Source organism: Cyphomyrmex costatus, unplaced genomic scaffold (genome assembly GCF_001594065.2).
Source record: "Cyphomyrmex costatus isolate MS0001 unplaced genomic scaffold, Ccosl1.0 scaffold639, whole genome shotgun sequence".
NCBI lineage: Eukaryota > Metazoa > Arthropoda > Insecta > Hymenoptera > Formicidae > Cyphomyrmex > Cyphomyrmex costatus.
The window spans coordinates 103,057-124,960 of NW_017280199.1; the positions used below are offsets into that span (position 1 = coordinate 103,057).

The window sequence follows — 21,904 nt, forward strand, 5'->3', positions numbered from 1 at the left end:
GTATTACGCGGCACGAACGTCGTGTGCTCATTACATATAAATTTCTAATAACAATAAGTCTCGTGGGCTTGGATGGACCAACCAATGACCATTTTATTTTATTAAAATAAAACGATATTGCTGTATTATCCGTAATTTTAAATCTACTAAACAAAACAACTCGCGCTACCGGACTATTCTTAAAACGTCCTCCGCGAACAGCGGAACGTAAGGAAAGAACGACTCCAAAACCGGTAGAAAAATTCGCGAAAACTTCCTCCCAACAAATTCCCGACATATCTCTATGTATTTTTAATAATAATAAGCGTATGTTCAATTCACAATGTGTTGACATGTAATGTATTTATATATAATAGTATATACATATATATAGTATAGATATATATGTATAAATATATATATATAGATACTGCTTCCTTTTTCCCTCGCCTCTTCATTCGGTCAAACAAAATTATGCACGCAAAGTTTATTCATCAGTTTATTAAATTATATTTGACAAATAAATATATTTGGTGAACACAATATATATATATTAGATAAATAGTTTAAAGTACTTTAAGACAACAAATTAGGAACCTAAGTGTCTTATCCAGATTAAATAAACACACACATAAATAAATGCCTTTATTTAAATAAATAAACATAAGTAAATGTTTTAGTGACTAGAATAATATTTACGAAATATTTGCTTTTGCGTTAATAATTTGTTTTAACTAGAGCCGTTTACATATCATTCCGTATTTTTATGTTTGTTAGTAGTTTAACCAGGGATAATCTCAAAATCTATTTAACTATCAAGTTGATCTAAATTATATTTAACGAGCAAATAAATAAAAGGTTCAACACTTTAGGACTATACAGATTAGGAACTTTGCTTCTTATCAAAATTAAATGTGTGAATACAAATATATACTTTTACTGATATTTAACAATAATTAAGATTGTTGTATTTACTTTCTCGTTGTGGATCTGATTCAACATCCAATACTTGCAAATGTATCATGTATCTTCATCTTTATCAGTTTAATCGGGGACAATTACGAAAGCTACTTATCTCAGATACAGGATGACGCCACGGCGTAACCATGCGTCGCATTCCTCTCGCGGACACGTGATCGGTAATGAACAAATTAAAGCCTCCCGTTGGACACTTGTATAAACCGGTATATTCAAATAATCTTGCTGATACGTATCTTCGAGAGCGTAAACATTACCGTCACCGGATTTATCGTCCGAGTATTCCTCCGGCATAAATGCCACTTGGCATGTCGGGGCGACCGCGACCGCTGCCGAATTTACGTCTAGATCCTTTAAGACACCTTGCTCGATTGAAGCTCCTGCAAGCAAGATATATGACTGTTTTATCTTTTATTTAAGGAACTCTGGACTTTTTGATATTATCCAAAAATTTTAAAAAATTCTTAAACGTGTGTTTCTCGTTTAATTAATTACGTCGATGTGAGTCGCGGATTAAGTTCCAGCTCCTCTCGTAACAAATGAGAACTTGGTATTCCGAATACTGGATCAAAATCTGTCGAGTTTGAATGAGACCCAGACAATTAATCAAGCTTACCCGATATGAGCAAACCTTCGAGTTGGAGTGATACCTTCCACTCCTTGTTCACACGATTCTCGGTCCAATTGGCACAAAGATGAAGAGTTTCCAATGGATGACCGAGTTCTCGTGCGGTGTGTTGCTTCAAAGCGGTTAGAAGAGCCCGTGGTCGGGACAATTGGGACAAATCGACTCGACTGGGTATGTTTATCGCCGAAGATCTTAGTGCTTCGTAGTTGGATAAAAGCAACTTTGCGAATTGAATGGCGTTTTTCGGGCCCGTTCGCCATTCCGCCAGCCAGTGCTTGGGAGTCTTAATTGTTTATAAATGAATATTTTTTTATTATTATGTAAAAATATATATAATTATAATTATCGTTGTACCAAAATAACAATGAAAAAGTGACATTTTCAAAATCAAAGTCTGACCTCATTATCTTCAAAAGATGACGCGTCCATGTCGGTTTGTACGATATGCAATAACTTCTTCGTAAGATCGATCTCGTCGATGAAAAAGTCCTGTAAAGGATTTCCTTTCCGTTCGCTTATAGCACCTGTATCACACGTAAATGTCAAGGAACATTGTCGCTCCATAACCACTTTTAGATCGTGTTGAACTCTTGACTTCTCTAATTTATTGCTATTTTCTTCGCTGTTATTAAACGGCTTCATCAAAATGCCTTAAAAATAATTTAAGCATATTTGAAAACTTAAACAGTTAAATATAAGAATAAAACTAATAGGATCTAGCTGTATTATTTGGTTCTAACTTATCTGAGCATTAAAGATACCTTTAAGATACGTTAGAGCTTTTTCCGCAGCAGCTCTTTCCCATGCTCTATGAGCATTAGCAGGGAGTCCGAAGTACTCTTTCGGTGAATCGACGTCATCCATACTCTCTAATGACTTTACCGGATCGCCTATCGTCGTGTCGGTCACTTTCAACACATCTCCCAGCTTCCGGCGTCCTTCGAAAATATCTCTGGACCACGTATTACGTATCATCGAGCGTAATGCCCTTGCGTCGTAGTCATCCTGAAGCCGTCCACCGTAAACCGCAACGTCGAGCAAACCTCTGCCAATTTGCCAGTCCCCTTTACATGCCAATATATTTTCTGTTATATAAGATATCAAAATTATTTACGTATGTTTATGTTTCTACCTTGTTGAGATCGTTTTTCCTTCACCGCGTTCTTCACTACTAACTCGTAGGCAGCTTCGAGATCCGACTCGTTCCACTCGTACGATCTGATCCAGCCTTGAGGAACGAAGTTTCGCCGTTCTTGAAGCGTCGCGTGTAACCAGGCGAGCACTAATGTAGTGGCCGCGACATCGTCACCGTTACGCTGCGACTGTCGCAACTGCTGAAGTGATTTTCTCATGTTCCTCTTCACGCCTTCAGGTGGTTCGTACGCCAATTTCAGACAAAGCCCCGCCAAACCCGGATAGAATCCGGAACACTCCTCCGTAGTCAGCCAGATCCTCGTGGAGGAATTTTTGTTTGTGGTACACATCGACGAGCGAAGCATACTTTCTAGTCGCGGTAGCCAGTTTAGAGCGAGCTGCAAGTTGCTTAGCAAGACCCAACCACCATTTCTATATAATAAATAATAATAACGATGAACGTGTGTATTTATCTCTCAATATCGTATATTTCCAATTATAAGGAACTTTGCGTTTATAAGAGTAGCAAAATAAAGCATTTCAAAGTTTCTTTACTCGTAATATCGCGTATATTGCATTACGAGATGCTTTTGGAAATTATAAGATCCTACCTGCATGCGGTTTCCAATGCCAATTCGGCTTGAGTGACATGCCCTTGACCCAGAGAAACCTCGGTAAATCCAGCGGAGGTATATTTTTCAGCTAGCACTTTGAGTTCGGGACCAGGATCAGTCCCCGGTGATAGAAGTAATAGCACAGGATATGATCCCGCCTTCTCCTGGACAATCGTGCTCAACGACCACAGTGGTGGTGCCAAATCTTTCACACCTTTCGTAGGTAAATTTAAAAATTACAATTGAAGGAATCATCGGAACCAATCTCCAGAATGGCCCATTACAATTTTATTCTTTTATATATATATTTATAAGGAGTCCATTATTTATTCACATTTATATTTATTTTATATTGATATTTGAAGGAATCACGTAAAAAGCAATAATTTCGTAAATACAATATTTTGAATAAAATCCCAAAAATAAACTTACTAATTATTGAAAGCTTAAAGCATATAGCAATAAAAAATTCTGTTCATACGTAATATTATTCAACTTATTCGTTTTTATGTATTTAAAATCATTTGTATATTATTCTTCGAGTAGGATAAATTAAAAAATTGTAAAAGTTGCAAAAATATTTAAATGTTCGAATATACACGAAATTCAAGATAATTTTATCGCGTTTTATCTGGTACTTGCCTAATTGTTTTGCAGCCAATTTGGAAAGAGCGGTGTGCAAATAATCAGGTCGCAAAGCCTTCACGACCAAAACTTTTTGAAAAGCGCTGAGTCCGTTATCCGCATAAATATCAGAAACATTGTTCAGCCAAGAAGGTTTCATCCTAGCGGCTACCTTTAAAAAAAAGAACAATATTAACATAAAAATTTTTCAAGTTTATTAAGAATTCAAATTATTCATGAAAAGTCGCTTTAAGTTTTTGGCTGTTTACTGAAAGCATCGTATTAATTACGTACGTTGGGCAGAGAAGAACCTAAGGTTTGTACAGCTTCACGTCGTTCATCCGGTATCCATTCAGGTAACTCAAAGTCAGAATTATCGGCGTTGGTCATCGCGCCGCTGTTGAACAAAAGGTTCCTCTCGACATCTAACACTGGATTTAACGACAACGCCATGTGCAACGCAAGTGGCAGTCTGTGCTTCCTGTAGATCGCCTTCGCGCAATGATGATACGTCAAAGTTATCAACCTGACACAATAAACAACAATGACGAGTTTATATTATTTTACGATCAAAATTATTATATACATACCGTTTCTCGATTAGACCTCGCGATTCCTTCTTTTCTCCGTCTTCGTTCTTATAAGAAATGTCATCTTGCACCGCTTTCAAGCAGATATCAGTGTAAGCTTCTGCGGAGATGACGTATAAAGAACTGAGAAGAGTCAATCCTTTGATAGTCTCGTAAACATTAGCGGCAAATTGCGCGAACTTTTCATGATTTTCGGCACGCCTAAAAGAAGAGGACGAAAACAACATTACTTTTAAAGATGTTCACATATAGGGATTAACATTAATGTTTGTAATTTAAAAGTAATATTAAAATTTCTGACGGTACCTTGAAACTTCGTTCAAACTTTGTCTACTTTCTTCAAGCGCGATCGCTATCTCTTTCGCCTTCGCTTGCGTTGCTTCCAATGAAGATAAAAGACCTCCTTGTTCTTGGGATTCTTGTAAGAGATCTTGGCCTCTAGCTGTAGCTAATTGGCTCAACACATCTAGCCTAGCCGCATCCCGTTCTCCGGACAATCTTTCTTCCCTCTCCAAGGCTTCTCTTCTCTGCGCTTCGAGCTCTGGCGTTTCGTTTAGCAGAAGCTGATGAAACAATCGTCAATCATTCGAATACAAAAGAAAATCAAACAAGAATACCAGAAAAATAATCACATACATGTTATATTTGTTTAATTTTCCTTACCTTCTCTACAAATCTTTCTGCTAAGCTTTTCGTACCGGCACCGAGCGTGATCTCGCACAATACAGCGTCAGCTTCCTTTGGGATATCTTCTAATCGATCTTTCCTAGTAGCCAGGAATAATTGAAAGCCTTCCTGAGCCGGCAGAATGCGATCGCCCAATCTAAGCGGTCCCCGTCGAAGCAAAGGCAAAAGTATCGATGGAAATTCGACTACTTCCTCAACCAAGAGAGGTTTTCCGAAACGCACAGCGAGCTCCAAAGCCGTCAAAAATTTAGAATTTTCAGGCTGAGTTATTTCAAGTCGCGTGCCAAAATTACGTTTGATCCAGGTGACTGCTACTCCCGAGGGATCAAGGAAAATAGACACTAAGGGTCCTTTCAGAACACGGGAAGCCGCGACTAAGCTGCTCGTGTCTGCTGGCAAACCCTGTGCTCTCCATAATAATCTCTCGCGTTCGGTTACTAATAACTTGGTCGCTGATTTCTTCCAATTGTCATCTCTCTCAGGATCCTATGTAATTCAAACGTAATAAGTCATTAAGTCTTTAAGGGATCATTTATTATTATTTTTTATTATTATCAATTATTAAAAAATAAATATTTAGACCCATTTTTATATTAAAAATATTAAAAGATTATTAGAACTTTTTATATTTAAACTATTAATTAATGTAAATTTTAGAACAAGTTAATTGTCCTAAAATGTAACGTCGATTTTTTTCACATTAGCAAATCTAAGGCTGGTATTACACCTGTCGACAAAGATTTTAAGTTTATCGATTGACTATGCGCTACAGGATAAAGAGACCCGATAACTTTTCTTTCTTGTAGTCAATCAATAGGCTTAAAATATTTTGTCGTACAACAAATGTAATATTAGCCTGGGACTGGTTACCTGATATACAAGTAGAGCTGCTGCATTAGCTGCCTCAACGTCCAGTCGTTCTTTCCTGGCTGTCAGCTCTTGGAATTGTGTTTGCCAGTCACGATGCTCAGTATCGAGTTTCCGCAATAAAGCACGCGCTGTCGATAAACTGGCCTCGGCAGATTCAGTTCGCAGCTGCAATTCAGCTGCGCCCCTCGTGTGCTCGGCAAGCTCTTTCTGAAGCTGCGCCACACGACTCTCCACCGTATTTAATCCCGTTTCTAATTTCCCCAACTGTGCCTCAGCCGCCGCCAATCGACTTAAATAATTAAAAAATTGAGAAATCGAGTAATATAACGAATTAGATCTAAAAGTTAAATAGTACAAATTTGAAATTAAGTAAGAAAATGAAAAAATTGATAAACACAGATGGAAAATACGAAAGGTGAATGCTAAAAAAAATCGAAAAATTCATTTAACAAATTAAAAAGACATACTCTGCTAATTGACGTTGTTCTCGTTCTAAAGGAGCAACTTGTTCCAATATTTGACCGTATTGAAGATTCGCGAGTACCCAAGCGGCTAATGGAGCTGCCGCCACCGATGCTCTTTTCGCGGTTTTCTCTTCGAAACTGTCCGGACGTTCCTTTATCAGCTTGGAAACAGCTTCTAAGCTCGCAGGCGTACTACGTCTTGCATCCCAATTTCTGCGCGTTTAATTGCGAAGAAAAGTGGAGAAGAAGTAATTTTAGTTTGTCATAAAATTAAGAAAATAGTTAAAAAGAGTAAAAAATAAGTTAATATATTAATATAAATTAATGAATTAACTAAATTAAGCGAATAATTGCTTACCTAATTTCATCCTTGATACCACGTTTGGCGAGGAAAGTCTTCATGCTGTTCCAAGATGTATCTTTTATGCCCATCAGCCGAAGAACACCTTCGAGCACATCCCTCACTGGCGCTGGTGGTGCTCGCAACGAACGAACTTCAGCTAATGCATCAGCACTTATACCGGCCACTGCCTGAGCGGCTTGAGCTACCAGAGGTTCAACCTTACCTAATTCACCCTCTATGTCCGCCTACACCAACAATAAGATCGATATATGTATTTGTACGTTGCTACTTTTGTATATGCATTGCATTAACGCAGATATATACGTTGCGCGATCTCTACGACTCTTATACCTCAGTTCTTCGTATTACCTTACGCCGTGCAAGTTCAGCACTCTCGCGTTCTGTATTAGCTTTTAAACTTGTCATTTCTCCTCTTTGAGTGGTCGCACCTCTCATTGTGGCAGTGATTTGTTCAAGAGCTGCATTGGCCCGCCCCTTTTCCACCTTTGAGCAGAATTTTACGTAATTGTAGTGTTGTAAGATAGAATAGAAGAATTTAATCACATAATAATGTTGTTGCGGACCTCAAGTTCCTGGCGTTGTCTGGATACCTCATCCTCCAGCTTAGCCACCTGATCGCCGGCTTCTTTTAGCTTACTGATACCAGCTTCGAGAGATCGCAACTTCTCTTCAACCTCTTTACTCCACGTGTCGCGAAGGTATCTCCAGGTGTGCACCAGAGCGAGAAATCGCGCCGGGACCCTTTGATAACGAGGCGCTTGAAGATGAGCTCCGATTATGACTTTCGCGCAATTTGATAGCTCCTCGAGTTCGTCCAATTGCAAAGTACCCTCCTGAATTGCCAACTTGATTAGTGAGCTTTCCCGAGACCACCACTCATCAGGACCACCAGGTCCAGATCCAAGCAGCGCGCAATGTCGAAGGAGTCCAAGACGTAACAGTGATGACAATTCGATCTCTTCTGAATCTAAGATCACCGCTACTCGGAGGTATTTGCGCAAGCCTGCGAAATTAATCAGTCGCTTTGTATATTGTATGATAAAATAAAAATTAGCAAAAAAAGTCTGAGAATATAAGTAACGCGTTAGTTGTAACACCTTTACTATTACAATGAAGTTACTTTTTTTAATAATAACTTCGTAACAGACTCTTTGATAATGGTAAATCTCTTGTTAATTGTTAATCTTATTATAAATTATAATTAATAATTTAATATATATTATTAATTTTAGTTAATTAAAATTTATAATAATAATATCTCGATTGTATTTCAAGACCGAAAATGTAATCGATGCTTAGTTTACAGAACTAGTTATATGTGTGTGTGTACATACATATATTCATAATGTATACATATTATATTCACTTTAAAATATTATTATATATGTACAAAGTTTTAGCTTGAACCGAAAAATCATTTTGCTCTTAGTTATCATATGTTTTCACATATCGATCAAATGCTATTATTGTGTTTAATTGCTTTTATTAATATTTAAACCAAAAATATTACAAAATTTTTTAGACTAATATTTTATTTTAGTATTAAAAAAGTAACAAAAAAGTTAATTACTTCATTGTTACATTTTATGTAACGATAACGGTAACGAGTTACTATTTCAACTCGGTAATAATTAACGATAAATATAGACACTTATATAAAAGAGAAATGTAACTTTCCATGCTCTCTAAAAAAGGATCTATCACTATAATATATAAATAAAAACTTTATAAATTTTTTCAGAAGAAACGCTATGAATGTATTTATCTAGCATTAAATAAAATTATTAAGTATACGTACGGTGATACAAATATTGCTCCAGTGTCCCTTGAAAATCTTCCCTTCGAGCCAAATCGGCGAGCGGTGCAACCAACGCATCAAGCTCTTCCGCCGCATAAAGCCCTGGAACTTCTCCTTTGGATACCATGGCGCTCACCATTACAGCTAAACTCTCCTCCCTAACATGATGTTCCTCTAGCAGGAGCAAAGTCGATTGATTTTCGATACCCGCTGCTTGCACAGCGTTCTTTATCGCCACTTTACCACGTTCTAAGAAACGATTGACAAATATAACAAAATTCCAAGAAAAAATACAATAATAGATAGATCGTGGTTCTACAGATCATATAGTTTATCTTACGGTACCAGGTCCTGAATCAATAAGTCGTAAGGAAGAATATGTTGCAACTAATTTAACTGCTGATCTCCTGCCTGAACCAGGTCGTCCAATGAGAACCATACCACGAAAATCGCATCCAATGGCCCAGCTCAGTCCTAGCAAAGTATTAATTTAAAATTGTTGTATAAAAATGCCCATCTTTTTATCTATTAATTTAATTAGATCGTACATACCAGCTATGATTTCCAGAAGATAAGATGAAATCGATGCTTGCACTGGTTGACCCTCTCTGGCGCATCTAGCCGCTGCGTTTATTATCTCTTCTCGCCATTGCTCCTCACTTAAAGGATACAGCCCAATATTCGCGCTTTTCCACGCATATACATCATTATTGAAATCTTTTACCTCAGAGTCTTTCGAAATTAGTAAAGATTCCCACCGTGTCAACGCCTTGGGTGTTAATCTGCAAGATTAATAAATATGATGAAACGGTATTATTTATCAAGAAAGAAATTTAAATAATTAAGACGTTAAATTCACTTTTTTTTAAACTTAATTTAGCTTTTCTGAAAATTTAATTTAAACGTACACATAATAGCAAATAATTTTTTATGTATACAGTAGTATGATTTTAGAATAATACCTCGCGCGAAATAGGCGTTGTCCAATGTCTAACAAGTAATGAGTGATGTACGCTTCGTTTTCAGGAGTAGGATAATGTTTCAAGAGTTTGGCCCATAAGACAATATCCTTAAGAGTCCAGGTAAAAGAAGATTCCTGAGCGGAACTTATAGATCGAAAAGCATCCAAAATACTAGACTTTATTCGAGCGATCCAAGACTCCGCCATGACAAAATCAACTTCTTTCAAAGAAGTCCTCAAGTGAAGTTCCAGAATGGCCGCGACATCCTTTTGACTCGGGTATCTATTGCAGATATATTTTATCTAAAGTCTTAAGATTTTGTTCATTTATTATTAATTTTGTTAATAATACACGAATTAAAGAGAATTAACTGAAAATTATTTTATTACATTATAAATTGCTAATTTTAAATTTCTGTAATGTTTTTTCATTTTTGAAAATTTAAAAAATTAATTTTATATATATTTGTATAAAATTAAAGATTTAATTTTTTTCAAACTTATTCTAATTTATATTTTTTTCTGTAGTAAAATTACTCACTCTAAATAATAAGTTGCAAATAAAGCTTCAAGCCTCGGATGCAATCGAGTAGTCATATCGGCAGTACATATAATTGTTACGGATATTTTAGAAAATTCGAGATCCTCCTCAAGGAAACCTTCCTCTTGAAGCAATTCTCTCATCAATTCCTAAAGACAATTTGTTCTCATTAACATCTTTGTTACAATCTCTTTTATTATAATTTTCTTAACTTAATGATTTTTTTCGAAGAAAGATTATATTATTTTGTAAACTCAATAGTTAAATCAACAACAGTTTGAAAGAAAAATTTAAAAATATTATCTTTTATACACATTAAAGACATTAACACAGACTGCTACAAGTCATATCTAAATTAATGCATCAAAAAATTAAAGAGGAAACTCGTATGGAACTATACCTGTAAATTTTTAGCAGCGAGATGCATATCTTCCAAGATAAGAAGCACTCGAGATCCGCTTCTCGGCTTATACGTTCTACCTTGCGAAGAAGACTCCAAGCGTAAGCAGGCCTTTTTCAAACGATTCACGAGATCATCAGGACCGTAAAGCGAAGATCCTCGTACCACGGTCATGATATCCTGATTTTTCATTCTTGCCAATGCAACGTCGATTAAAGCATTTTTACCGCAAGCTTCAGATCCACGAATCATAATTGGATGGCCATCTTCTATCCAGGGTAAAGTAGCTGCTAATGCTTTCTTGATACGATCTACATAACATATATAAATAAGATCTATGGTACATCTCTTCTAAAAATCTTAAAACTGTAATGTTTAAAAAATTAAATTTTTAAGAATATACCTGAAATTGAGATGGGTCCATAATCGGTATCAATAGACTCGCATGTATCACTGAAAGGTACCAATCGATCGGTTTCAGAATCGTAAAGGACCGCACTTGGCTTTTGTGGATCGGGACACCTGAGAAATAATTTTATAAGTGATAAATACGGCATAATAATGGTTAAGCTTATTATTTTAAAAAGATTAGTCCCTGTAAATCACTCACCAGCTTTCGGTTGATCCGTAAATAAATTTCGCCAAATCGTCTTTGGATTGTGAATTCTCCACTTGACCGCATAATGAGACCAGAAGAGCTTGAGTGGCCTGAGCGAATGTTTGCGCTTTGTGAAGATGACACAATGTGGCGGCCATTAGACCGGATGCGGAGGAACTGTTAACGTTTATCTTTAAAGTTTCATCAATGCACGAACATAAATGGGTATTCGCAATTTCCGCAGCAGTTGACGAGAGTTGCTCTAAACGCCACGGCACCAACAAGGATGTCGGTCTCGTCGAGCCAAGATGCAAAACGCCTAATCGCGAAACCGTAGCTGGACTGGCATCGGCGAGTTTATGGGTCTCGAAGATGAATCTTTTTTTACGAACATTTATGCAACATACAAATATAGCCAAGTAATTATATCATTAAATATGTACAGAGTTTAAAAATCTATTTTTTTTTAACATATATATAATTAGATTTTGATAAATTTTGCCACAATATGCATTATAAATTTTGTTACATATAGATTTTTACAGTTCATAATTTCAAATTTCAATACAAATTTATTCTTGAGGCCAAATGTTATTTTATTTTGATTCAATTAATAAAAGTACCTTGTACCGCTACCAAGTTTAATTCCTATTCCATTGGGTAAAGTTAGTAATCGATTATCATCTAAAGCTGAATTCAATGCCTCTGCCCACTCGGGTTCCACATCTCCATTAAAGACGATCCAAGTCGCGGAATTCCCAGCGGACGTTACCGCGCTCGACAAGACACCCTCCTTCCATTCCCTGTTTATGCGATTATTTGTATAATTTTTATGTCCAACGCGTCCTGAATGAAAAGAAATCATATTTTTACCTTGTTCGCGGATTTATGTGACCTAATAATCTGCTCTTTGGTATAGCTCCAGGATAAACAATAATCTGTTGTATAGACACACCAATTTTCGTCAATGCTTCAGTCAAACATGATCTGATCGAAGATTTTCCGCTACCCGGTGGGCCGACTATGGCGACACCAGTTCTACTCTTTAACAGGTCATTCAGTTGAATGCATCTGTTGACAATCTCTTTCGTCAAACCCCGAGTTTCGCAGATTTTTAACAATGCAACAACCAAGTCTTCGCTTTCAGTGGAGACCGACAAAGGGAGATTAGCTTTCAGGAAGAGATCATCTAACAAAGATAGAAATTTCGTCGTATCTGCCTCCGTTAATTTTGGAAGGGTCGATGCCCTGATCGAGACAAGAAGCCTACCAAAAAATACAAAATCTTTATCAAATCAATAAAAAAAAGAACAAAGCTTTTCATTTGCGTACATTTAGAGATCTTAATAAAAATCTCTCTTAATTATTTCAAGAACGATTCATATCTATCTTATTTCTAATTATCTTATACAAAAATAATGTTACATTAATAAAATAAAGATCAATTTTTAATGTGTGTGTTATCTCTAGTAAAATTTTTCTTTCAGTATATACATTAAAAACGGACGCAAACCTGGTGGTCTCATCAACATCGGCAATCGGACGCAGGTCATTGAGTACAGATTTAAGCGCCCTGAGTCCCCAATCATAATGCGGCTGCTCAGAAAGTATGGTCCCGGCAATTTCAAGAGCCTCTACCAATCGTTTGCCGAGAGTGGTCGCCTCTAAGAAACCGGCGCACTCCAACAGAGTTCTGGCAATGTCTGATTTATCCGGATGCGCCATGCTGATAGGCCTAAAGAGTCGCGCTAAGGAATCCGGCAGTTTACGTCTACCACCGTACTCGCTTCCGGCTGGATTCATCGTGATAAAAATGCAACAGTGAGGATCCAGCTTGATCTTTTGATCGCCCAGTAAGATCTCGGGTGAGCCGTTCCGTAACGCCTCTTGAAGCGGCCTTACCAACATCGATACTGCACTCAAGGTGTCCTCCTCAAGGCGATTGAATTCATCGAAGCAACCCCAAGCACCAGCTTGCGCTAAGCCGCCTAAGATACGTTTCATGCTGCCAGTGTCCATTCCTACATTTCGCAATAAATGTTTTAATTTCTGCCGCAATAATAGATAAATAAATGCCTTACCTTCATCACAATTAAAGACAAGGACTAGTCTACCCAAAACAGATGCTAGAGCTTTGACACTTTCGGTTTTTCCGGTTCCAGCGGGACCAGTTGGGCTGCCACCCAATCCAAGCTTCATAGCTTGCGTGAGAGCTAAGAAACACTTTTCTGTCAAGGGAGTTCTCACCAAACCAATGGACGCCCCTTGATATTCAAAGCGATACGGTAATTCTGCACCGGCGCATCGTACTACGTACGTATCTTGTTTCTTAAAAATGCAACAATATAATGTAATAATAAAATTAACAAAATATTATTAAAAATGTTTATTTGAAAAATTTATTGTTTAAGATTTTAGAATTTATAGGGCGCGTTTTAAAGAATAAAAAATATTATTTGCGCTACAGATTTAATTTTCAATTATCGAGATGTGAATGTATTTTTTTTTTTCTAAAAACTCACAGTTTTGTAACTCCTCAGTTGTTTATGCCATGTCCAGCTGGCATTCTCGCCCGTTACCACGATCTTTAATAATGTTCGAGCCACTTGCAGATGATGGACAGTATCCAGAAGAAGCCCACGCGCTTTCAGCGCAGTTAACTTGTCACCGGCGTCCTCCAGTCCTCTATATCTTGCCCTTTGCGTTTCCATATATTCGACAAGCTTCTGCAGAGCCGCGCGACCTTCTTTCAAAGCACGTTCGCAGCGTTCGGTAAATCCTATTCTTTCCGACAGTAGCAATATCTGTGTGGGATAAACAGACGGATCGGGTGTGGAGTCATTCAAACATTTTTCCAAACTCTGACAGAGCGCATTTCTTATTCCCTTTTCGAGATTGTCTAGCCAACGCGGTAGTGGTTCAGTGAGATCGACGACCTCTGGTAATTTCAATACTTCTCCCTCGGGCGACACGATCGCCGTTAATGAATTATTCTCTTTTATTACTGAACCAATACCGTGATACAATTTCGGTAAATGAGCCTCCAAACCTCTTCCACTGCCCGATACCAGTTCCAGAAGGTCTTCATCGCTAAGAAAGTACAATCTTGGATAAGCGGCTCGTTTCTCCTATAATTAAGATTTTTGTCATTGTTGTAACTGACAGGTATATAAAACATAACTTTTTCTGATAAAATAGCAATTTTTTATTAAATTTCGGATCCTACCTCCAAAAATTCGTCCAAACATTTCTGACATCTGTCTAATAGATCCTTTAAACTTATTAAAGCTGGTAATGAAAGTTGCCTTAGAGACGGTACTCTTGGATCTCGCGATACCTCTCCTATGAGATATCTAGAAATGTGCGAAGATATCAATTTAAATAAATGTAAAAGAAAGAAAAAAAGCATTGAAACTGTATGGCGAATTAAATTAAATTAATATAATTTAACAGACCTAAATTCCTTATCAGCTCTAGACCATTTCCCAGAGTCATTAGGAGCCGCTCCACTTCCGTAAACCGGGTCCAAGTAGATCCACTTCCTTTGAACGCTACTGAGTGCCTTAATCCTTTCTTCAAGCTCTGATAAAGCCGCCTCACAACGTGCAGCTCGAGACGCGAACCTGTCGTGTCCTGAAGTACCTTTCGCTCCTTCGAGTAAGAGCCTCAATTCCTCTGTGACGGATTTATAATTTGGAATAAAATTAACGCATTATAAAACTAATGTAAATCAAACAGTCAATAATAAAAATATACGCGCGATACCTATTTTTGCCAAGAGACTGCCGTAATCTCCGACAAGTAAGATCATCATATTCTTGCTATCGGTTGATTCCTGTAACGGAAGTGACGCCGTGCTTTCCCAGACCTCCAAGTCTATCAATGCCTGTCGGATCCCGCTCTCTGCGATTGCTCGTTTCGTTATTTCCTGAAATATATTTATAGAAAAATTAGATATTGTAAATATTGAAATACTTTATTGCTCCTTTTCTTCAAACAAATTATTTTAAATTTGCAGATTCTCACTTTTATTCGATCCTCGTTCTTCTTCAGAGCTTCTATACAAGCAAACAAGTGACCTAAAGTGATACTCCGCGGATTTTCGACCTTTAGTCCCAGTATAGGAATCAATTCAGTCCAATGCTCATCGGCGATTTCATCTCCCCGAAGCGGCTGGATAGATTCGATCGCAGATCTAACCTCCTTTATCTTTTTACCAACAAAGGTATCGATCTCCATATTGTCATGCAACCGAATCTTATTTTCCCAGGAATCGAGCCAATCATGAAGTCTTGGCAATCTTCTTCTAGCTACAGCCCACTCTTCGGTTTCTTGATTTTTCAACTCCTCCAAAAACTCGGATTGGAATCTGCGATTGTGTTTGATATAATATTTAATTTATTTCTCTCGTGAAAAATATCATGATAATAAAAAGTTTCTAAAAATTTCTATAGATTTATAAGAAAAGTCTTCGATTGAAGAGACCTGTAATTTGACTCCTCGGTTTCCAATTCACGTTCCACTTGTGATAGATTAATGTCATTGTCCTCCAAGACACTTTCGAGGTCAAGGGATATTCTCTTACAGTCCGCTTTCAAAGAATCTAGCTGCCCATTTAAATTAAGCCAACGTTCCTTCATCGACACCAACCAATCGAGAGTGAGATTTTCCGATCTCGTAGACCACTTGACCTGCCATCTTTCTCTTTCGTCCCTTAGTGCTATCGCCCTGTGACGAAGATTAACTTTAGCGTCTTCCAAAAGACGTGTCATAACAGACTTATGCTTTTCCAAACGATCCCCCAGATCCTGCAAAGCGGCATGAGCCGCGTTAACGCCTGCAGAAAAAAATATATAAAAACGAAAGCTCAGTTTGCGTCTTTATCTGCAATTTACGAGAAATAGATTTTTTTGACAAATTATACAATCTTTGGCGAAGAACGTTACCGTCGAGCTTCTCACTGGTCCATGCGGCCATAACTTTGGCGAGCACAGCAACAACTTCCATCTCTTCGGCGATTCCTGCTGATTGTTGCTCAATACGTGCATGAGCCTCGTGAGCTAATCCGACCTCTTCTACATCACGGGGCCTACGTTCGAGCTCTTTGGACGCGAAAGACAGAAAGTCTACGATAGCCACCAGACGTGAGGATGCTTCCGCTCTCAAATCATAACTCAGCCGTTCCCAATAATGACGAGACGCGATTTCCAAATCATTCCTCGTTGTCGCTGTATCGATGCATATGCATGAAATTTTTATCTCGCATCCGCGTAATTTTCCAACCTACCTCGTCAAAAATTAAATACACACATCATGATTTATAGTTATAATAAATTAATATATTGTAAAATTTATTACAAATTTTTAATTAAAAAAACAAATTAAAAAGCTATTCATAAATTAAAAAACAAGATGTATGTCAGAGTAATAAAAAATTAAATCTTGGAAGCTGGTATATTTAATTTTTTTTTTATTTATAAGTATATAACATATATTTTCTGATTCATATTCCCATAAGATAAGACTTACCTCTTGAGCCCACTGTTTCGCCTCCTTAAAAGCTTTCGCCCATTCTTGGGGAGGTTTACCTTTTAACCTTTTTAAGAAAATAGATTGGTGTAGACATATAATATATGTATGTATATATTAATACACAAATTCTTTTTAACTTAATTAACACATTTCCCGATCCTGTTTTAATCAACGTTTTTTTTTTTATAAAACATGAATAGGATCTTATCTACAGTAATTTTTTATATTAATTAATTATACTATATTTTTTTTATTTTACCGTTCACCAACGTCGATGTTAGCCGGCGTGGCTAGATTTAGCCACTTGGTCCTAAATAATTCGAGAGTGGACAGGACGATTTCAACTTGTTTGTAAACGCCACTGAATAGATACGCATTTTTCTGCACTAAATCACCAAAGCGTGCATCGGCGATATCTCCGACACCTCTAAAATTTACTGGAATGGAAAGTGATCGTCGTATACCGGAGTATAATTTTGCGCGAATATCCTCGAGTGGCGGTCTCCATTGTAGAGATCCATCTCGAAAAGTGAGCTCTACTCGAATTTCAGATAGCTTCTTCGACAAGGATGGCAAGGCATTTCTGAGAAAAATCAGCAATAAAACGGAACACGTTTTTAGTTAATTAATTTCGAGAAAATATCATTATATTGTTAACAAATTTCATGCAATTAACTATTACATATACACAACATCTCATTATACTCAAAAGTTTTGAATTTTTTTGTATCTCTTTTGAATTTTTCGCGAAGTTATACCTGTATGCTACGCCCAACGCCTTCAAGAGTTGCCGATCCCAATGCAGTTTCCAAGCTCTCGCATTACCATACTCTGAATCCACCGCGTCGACAATTGCCCTCATGTTTATCAACGTTTCTTTCCATATGTTCTGATTTCCGACAAGGTGCACGGCGTCGCCTTTCAACAAGCCCGACACATAATCTCGCAAGGTAGAGTGCTTCGAAATCAATTCCGAGTTTTGTCGGGCAAACTTCACTACCTGCACGGAATATATTATGCCATGCATTGACTTGCAATATTAATTTAAATAACACAGAACGATTATTTCTTACCAATTCTTTCAATCTAGCGGTATACACATCGACGAGATGAGGGTCAGACCAAACGACACCCGACTGTTCTTGAACAGCTCGCGCTAATTCGAGAGCTATAGTCAACATGAGCGGTCTCTGGGAAGGCACCATTCGATCGCCAATCGTGTTGTGGAATGTAGCGACCTGTTGAAGAGCTCTAGCTCGTCCTGCTAAAGACGAGGCTCTATCTACCAGCTCTCTAATCTCCCTCGGTAATTCGACGCCTTCGCCAGATAATGCTCTGGCTTCTCTGATCAGAGTCATCAATCGAGGATCGTAAGTTACTCGCATCATGCTAGTACCAGTAAGTTCAACCACCGCCGAATCGGTGCCTAAGCTTAAATCCTTCTTGGCTATGTCGTTCTTGGTAGTGTTTATCTGCGAATAAAAATTACCAAACGTTCCAAAGATATGCAATATGTGATTAAAAAATTCATCTAATTTTCAAACAATTTTAGAGAAACATATTGTATTAAAGATAATTAAATTACCCATGACTCAACCAAATCTCGTCTTTTATCTTCGGCTTCTTTCAGTGCGCTTGACAAACGCGCTGCCACTTCTTCGTATCCCGGAAGATCAACAAGCAACTCTTTTCCTAATTTAGCCAGACTCTCGAGCCGTACCTCCGCGGATCTCGCGGCTTGAACTTCTTGTAGCACTTTAGGAGCATCCAGAAGATATTCCGTGTCGGGACCAGCTAAACGATTCTCTAACATTCCACATATTTAAAAAATTGTAATGAAAACGAATTTAAATTGTACGGATTAGCGTATTTAATATCTAATTGTTTTTTATCCTTAATTATAATGTCATGATTATAATATAAGAACCGAAATATTTGTAAGAAATACCAATAACAGTATCAGTAATCAAATTATAATGACTGTAAAAAGAAGAAAAAAATTTACACAGATTTCTAGCTTTTCTTTTTCTTTTTTATTTTTGACATATTTATAACGTATAGAGATATGAAGGGCATTTTAGTTAAATTCAAGAGTGCTCTACCGATTAGATCACGATACGCCGCAAGCAGAGACTCTCGTTCCCCGCGTAATGCTCTCTTAAGCCCTTCCCTCTTCATCAGTTCACCGTATCTCTCGAATTCGGCTACCAGAGCGCTTGGGGTATCAGCATCAGCGATGTGATCCTTCAGCTTCTGAGCAACACGTTCTTCAGCTGGTATCAAGCCGTCCTCGATCTTACGCTTCAATCTATTCCATTCATTGTCCCATTCATCGTTGCCCAGAGCAACTGAATTGTAATTATTAACATTTATTTATTTAAAGTATCGTTAATTCATACTATTTAATATTATAATTTATTACATTGTAATATCCACTTCTAATTATTTCAATTATTAATTAACAACTCATAAAAAAATTACAAGTACAAAAATTGCTTCGTCAATTCTTATAATATCCGCGCCTTTTGAAGATAAAAATCAATTTGATTATTTTGTGGTTTTTTTCATATAGGTACAGGCTTAATATAACTCATCAGAAAACTACTATATATAAAATATTTCTGTTATAAAACAAAGCTGCTTCGAATGTACCTCTCGTATCATCAAATGTTTGGAGCAGTTTTTCGATACCAAGTCCAGATCTCTCATTCGGAGTCAGAAGTTTGCTCAATTGACGATGCTGTGCACGTAACTCGGACATCTGCCTAGAAGATTGCGACTATGTTATTACTACATTCCATATCATTTCGTATGCATTAACGCCTACCTGAGATTTCTGCCGAGCTTCGAGCATTTCTCGGGTACGAAGATCGGTCCGCGCCAAGGATGGAGCGAATAATGTGGCCAGAACAGCTCTGTTAATTTCTGCGTAGCGTTCATCCACTTTTCGCATACTGTCGCTCCGAGTGCGATTGTTTCGTCCTTTGCGCGAGTATCGGTCGTATCGACCTAACAATTTGCATTTCATGAAACATTGTATACAAGGGAAAACGATTACTTAATAGCGTTATCGAATCAAATGATTTAGCTATACAGAAAGAATGGTTTTACTGAAGCATATCTAAATTTTATAAGGTAGATACAAATCGAATACATTAAAATAATTATATAAAGACTCAACTATAACAATCAATGCTGCAAATAATTTTGAAATTCTAATAACCAGCTTAAGTGTCCTATATAATTATTTTGACAGTCCAACAAAATTATTATCAGATCTGTATCTAATAATTAAATTTTTAGATATTTCAATAAAACCATTTTTTCATGCAAACGTTCCTTTGATACTCTTTCAAATCAAATCTTATTTATTAATAAAAATATCAATTTTCATAAATGGTATTTTTACTTTTATGTGATTACAGACATTCCAAAGATTTTTGATTAGTAGATTATGGATAATTTAAAGCTGGAAATTATTGTAGTTGGCATACCGTATCGAGATAATTTTGTATCAGCTGAACCACTTCGTTCCCGATTACATCGAGAAACGATTTCATTCGTTCCTCCGTATATGCCGGTCCGCTTAACTTCCATAAATCATCCACGAATACAGAAATAGCTTCGCAAGCTTCTTCCACAGCGATTAATCCATCTCTGTAAAAGAAATGGAAGATAGTATTATAATTGTATAAAACAGTAATAAACCGTTTACAATGGAGTAAATCGTATAAATATATAAGACATTAATCAATCATAGTCGGTTACGATTAGTTGATTTCTTACAGCTTATGATTTATGCTCGTTTCTATCAACGTAATCGTAGTTTTAATTTTAATCTCAGTTCAATTAAATCTTCATCTTCTTCTGATTCTACGCCCGGTATTCATAGTCCATTCTTATTTTAACATCATTTTAAGTAATGTCTTAAGATGCTCATATGGCTTTGTAATTAATTGATGATATCTCAATATTGTACTTAAGACGGTCTTAAATATTGTATAAGAATCGACTATAAATATCGGTCTAAGAATTAGAAAAAGATGAAAAGTAAGTAGAACCGAGGTTAAAATCTAAATTAATTTGCGTTAATAACAAACGGATATTGCTATACATATTACTCTCATTGTAGATGACTCTCTAAAATAATAAAAGTAACGATGTGCCTTGACACCGCGGCGCTTTCGAGTTCGACTTTGATGTTCTTCACGGACTTGGCAGCTTCCTCGCAATTTGTTCTCTCGTGTGACCGTTTGACTTCATCCCTTTTACGCTTCCAAAATTCCTCTTCCTCTGCAACGCTAGTCGAAAATCCAGAACTGAGTAGTCTCTCCTCCAATTTCTTCAAACAAGACGTACTTAAACCAGACGAGCGGAGTGTCGGCGCCCATACTTGACGGAGAACCTCGATCAGTACCGATCCGTCCCCGCAGCCGGTGGAAGCCACCTGGACCACGTCGTGAAAGTTTTCTTCCGTTACCGTAGCCGCTGTCACCTGCACGAATTTTCGCACCATCAGCAAATGTAAATAGTGTGTTAAATCGCGACTTTCTAGAAAATGCTTTCTATCGTCAAGAAAGAATCACACCCGTCAATCGGTATGACGGACTTATAATCATAAGTCAATGGTAATTGATTGTGAGAGAAATGTATGGATATCACTGAAGAACGGATTAAGTAGATTTCAATCAATAAATATATCTCATCGATGAAAGCCTTTTTCTTATTTGTTAATCCCCTGAATTTATTCATTAAGTTTCATAATTAAAGTGTTTTTTTTTTCTTTTTTAAAGAAGAATCTCTACCTTAAAGAAGACCAACGTGTTTCTTATACCGGCGGGCAATTCGGTGCTCAATTTCAAGCGGACTTGATTCCGGTCGGTGTCGACCGGCCTGGCGCATAGAGTTCTGCACGAGGATTGCTCCAGGAAGCGATCGAGGATCTCGCGATCCTCGATGTCCTCCTCATCGTGCTGCACAGACGCGTTGAAAAAGTTCCCCGCCGTGGAGACTATCAGATGCCTAGGTTTGTCGGCAACCACCATTTCGTCGTTTGATTTTAATCGCGTTTTAAATAAAACATTAAATCACACGGGCGTACCGTGGTCCACCGTGCTCGTAAAGAGCGGCTGACTCGACCCG

General features: G+C 37.3%; 1 protein-coding gene across 1 annotated transcript; it reads right to left on the bottom strand.

The window, feature by feature from the left end:
- Positions 1-901: 901 nt before the first annotated feature.
- On the bottom strand, positions 902-21,807 carry btv (dynein cytoplasmic heavy chain beethoven). Its single transcript, XM_018547401.1, has 46 exons — positions 21,568-21,807; positions 20,929-21,257; positions 20,257-20,419; positions 19,590-19,771; positions 19,415-19,527; positions 18,865-19,110; positions 18,348-18,568; positions 17,836-18,234; positions 17,521-17,762; positions 17,022-17,345; positions 16,760-16,826; positions 16,177-16,513; positions 15,716-16,067; positions 15,257-15,599; positions 14,996-15,158; positions 14,686-14,905; positions 14,457-14,583; positions 13,753-14,358; positions 13,312-13,558; positions 12,744-13,251; positions 12,104-12,496; positions 11,854-12,033; positions 11,243-11,608; positions 11,036-11,154; positions 10,633-10,943; positions 10,233-10,381; positions 9,693-9,974; positions 9,283-9,512; positions 9,076-9,204; positions 8,731-8,979; positions 7,496-7,935; positions 7,281-7,415; positions 6,927-7,156; positions 6,572-6,781; positions 6,105-6,393; positions 5,211-5,720; positions 4,854-5,110; positions 4,548-4,748; positions 4,252-4,483; positions 3,976-4,129; positions 3,331-3,547; positions 2,718-3,151; positions 2,347-2,670; positions 1,985-2,235; positions 1,574-1,868; positions 902-1,337 (listed from the first exon to the last, which is right to left on the bottom strand). The coding sequence occupies exons 1-46, from the start codon at positions 21,805-21,807 to the stop codon at positions 1,051-1,053; spliced, it is 12,303 nt and encodes a 4,100-aa protein (XP_018402903.1). The 3' UTR covers positions 902-1,050.
- Between the last annotated feature and the right edge of the window lie 97 nt (positions 21,808-21,904).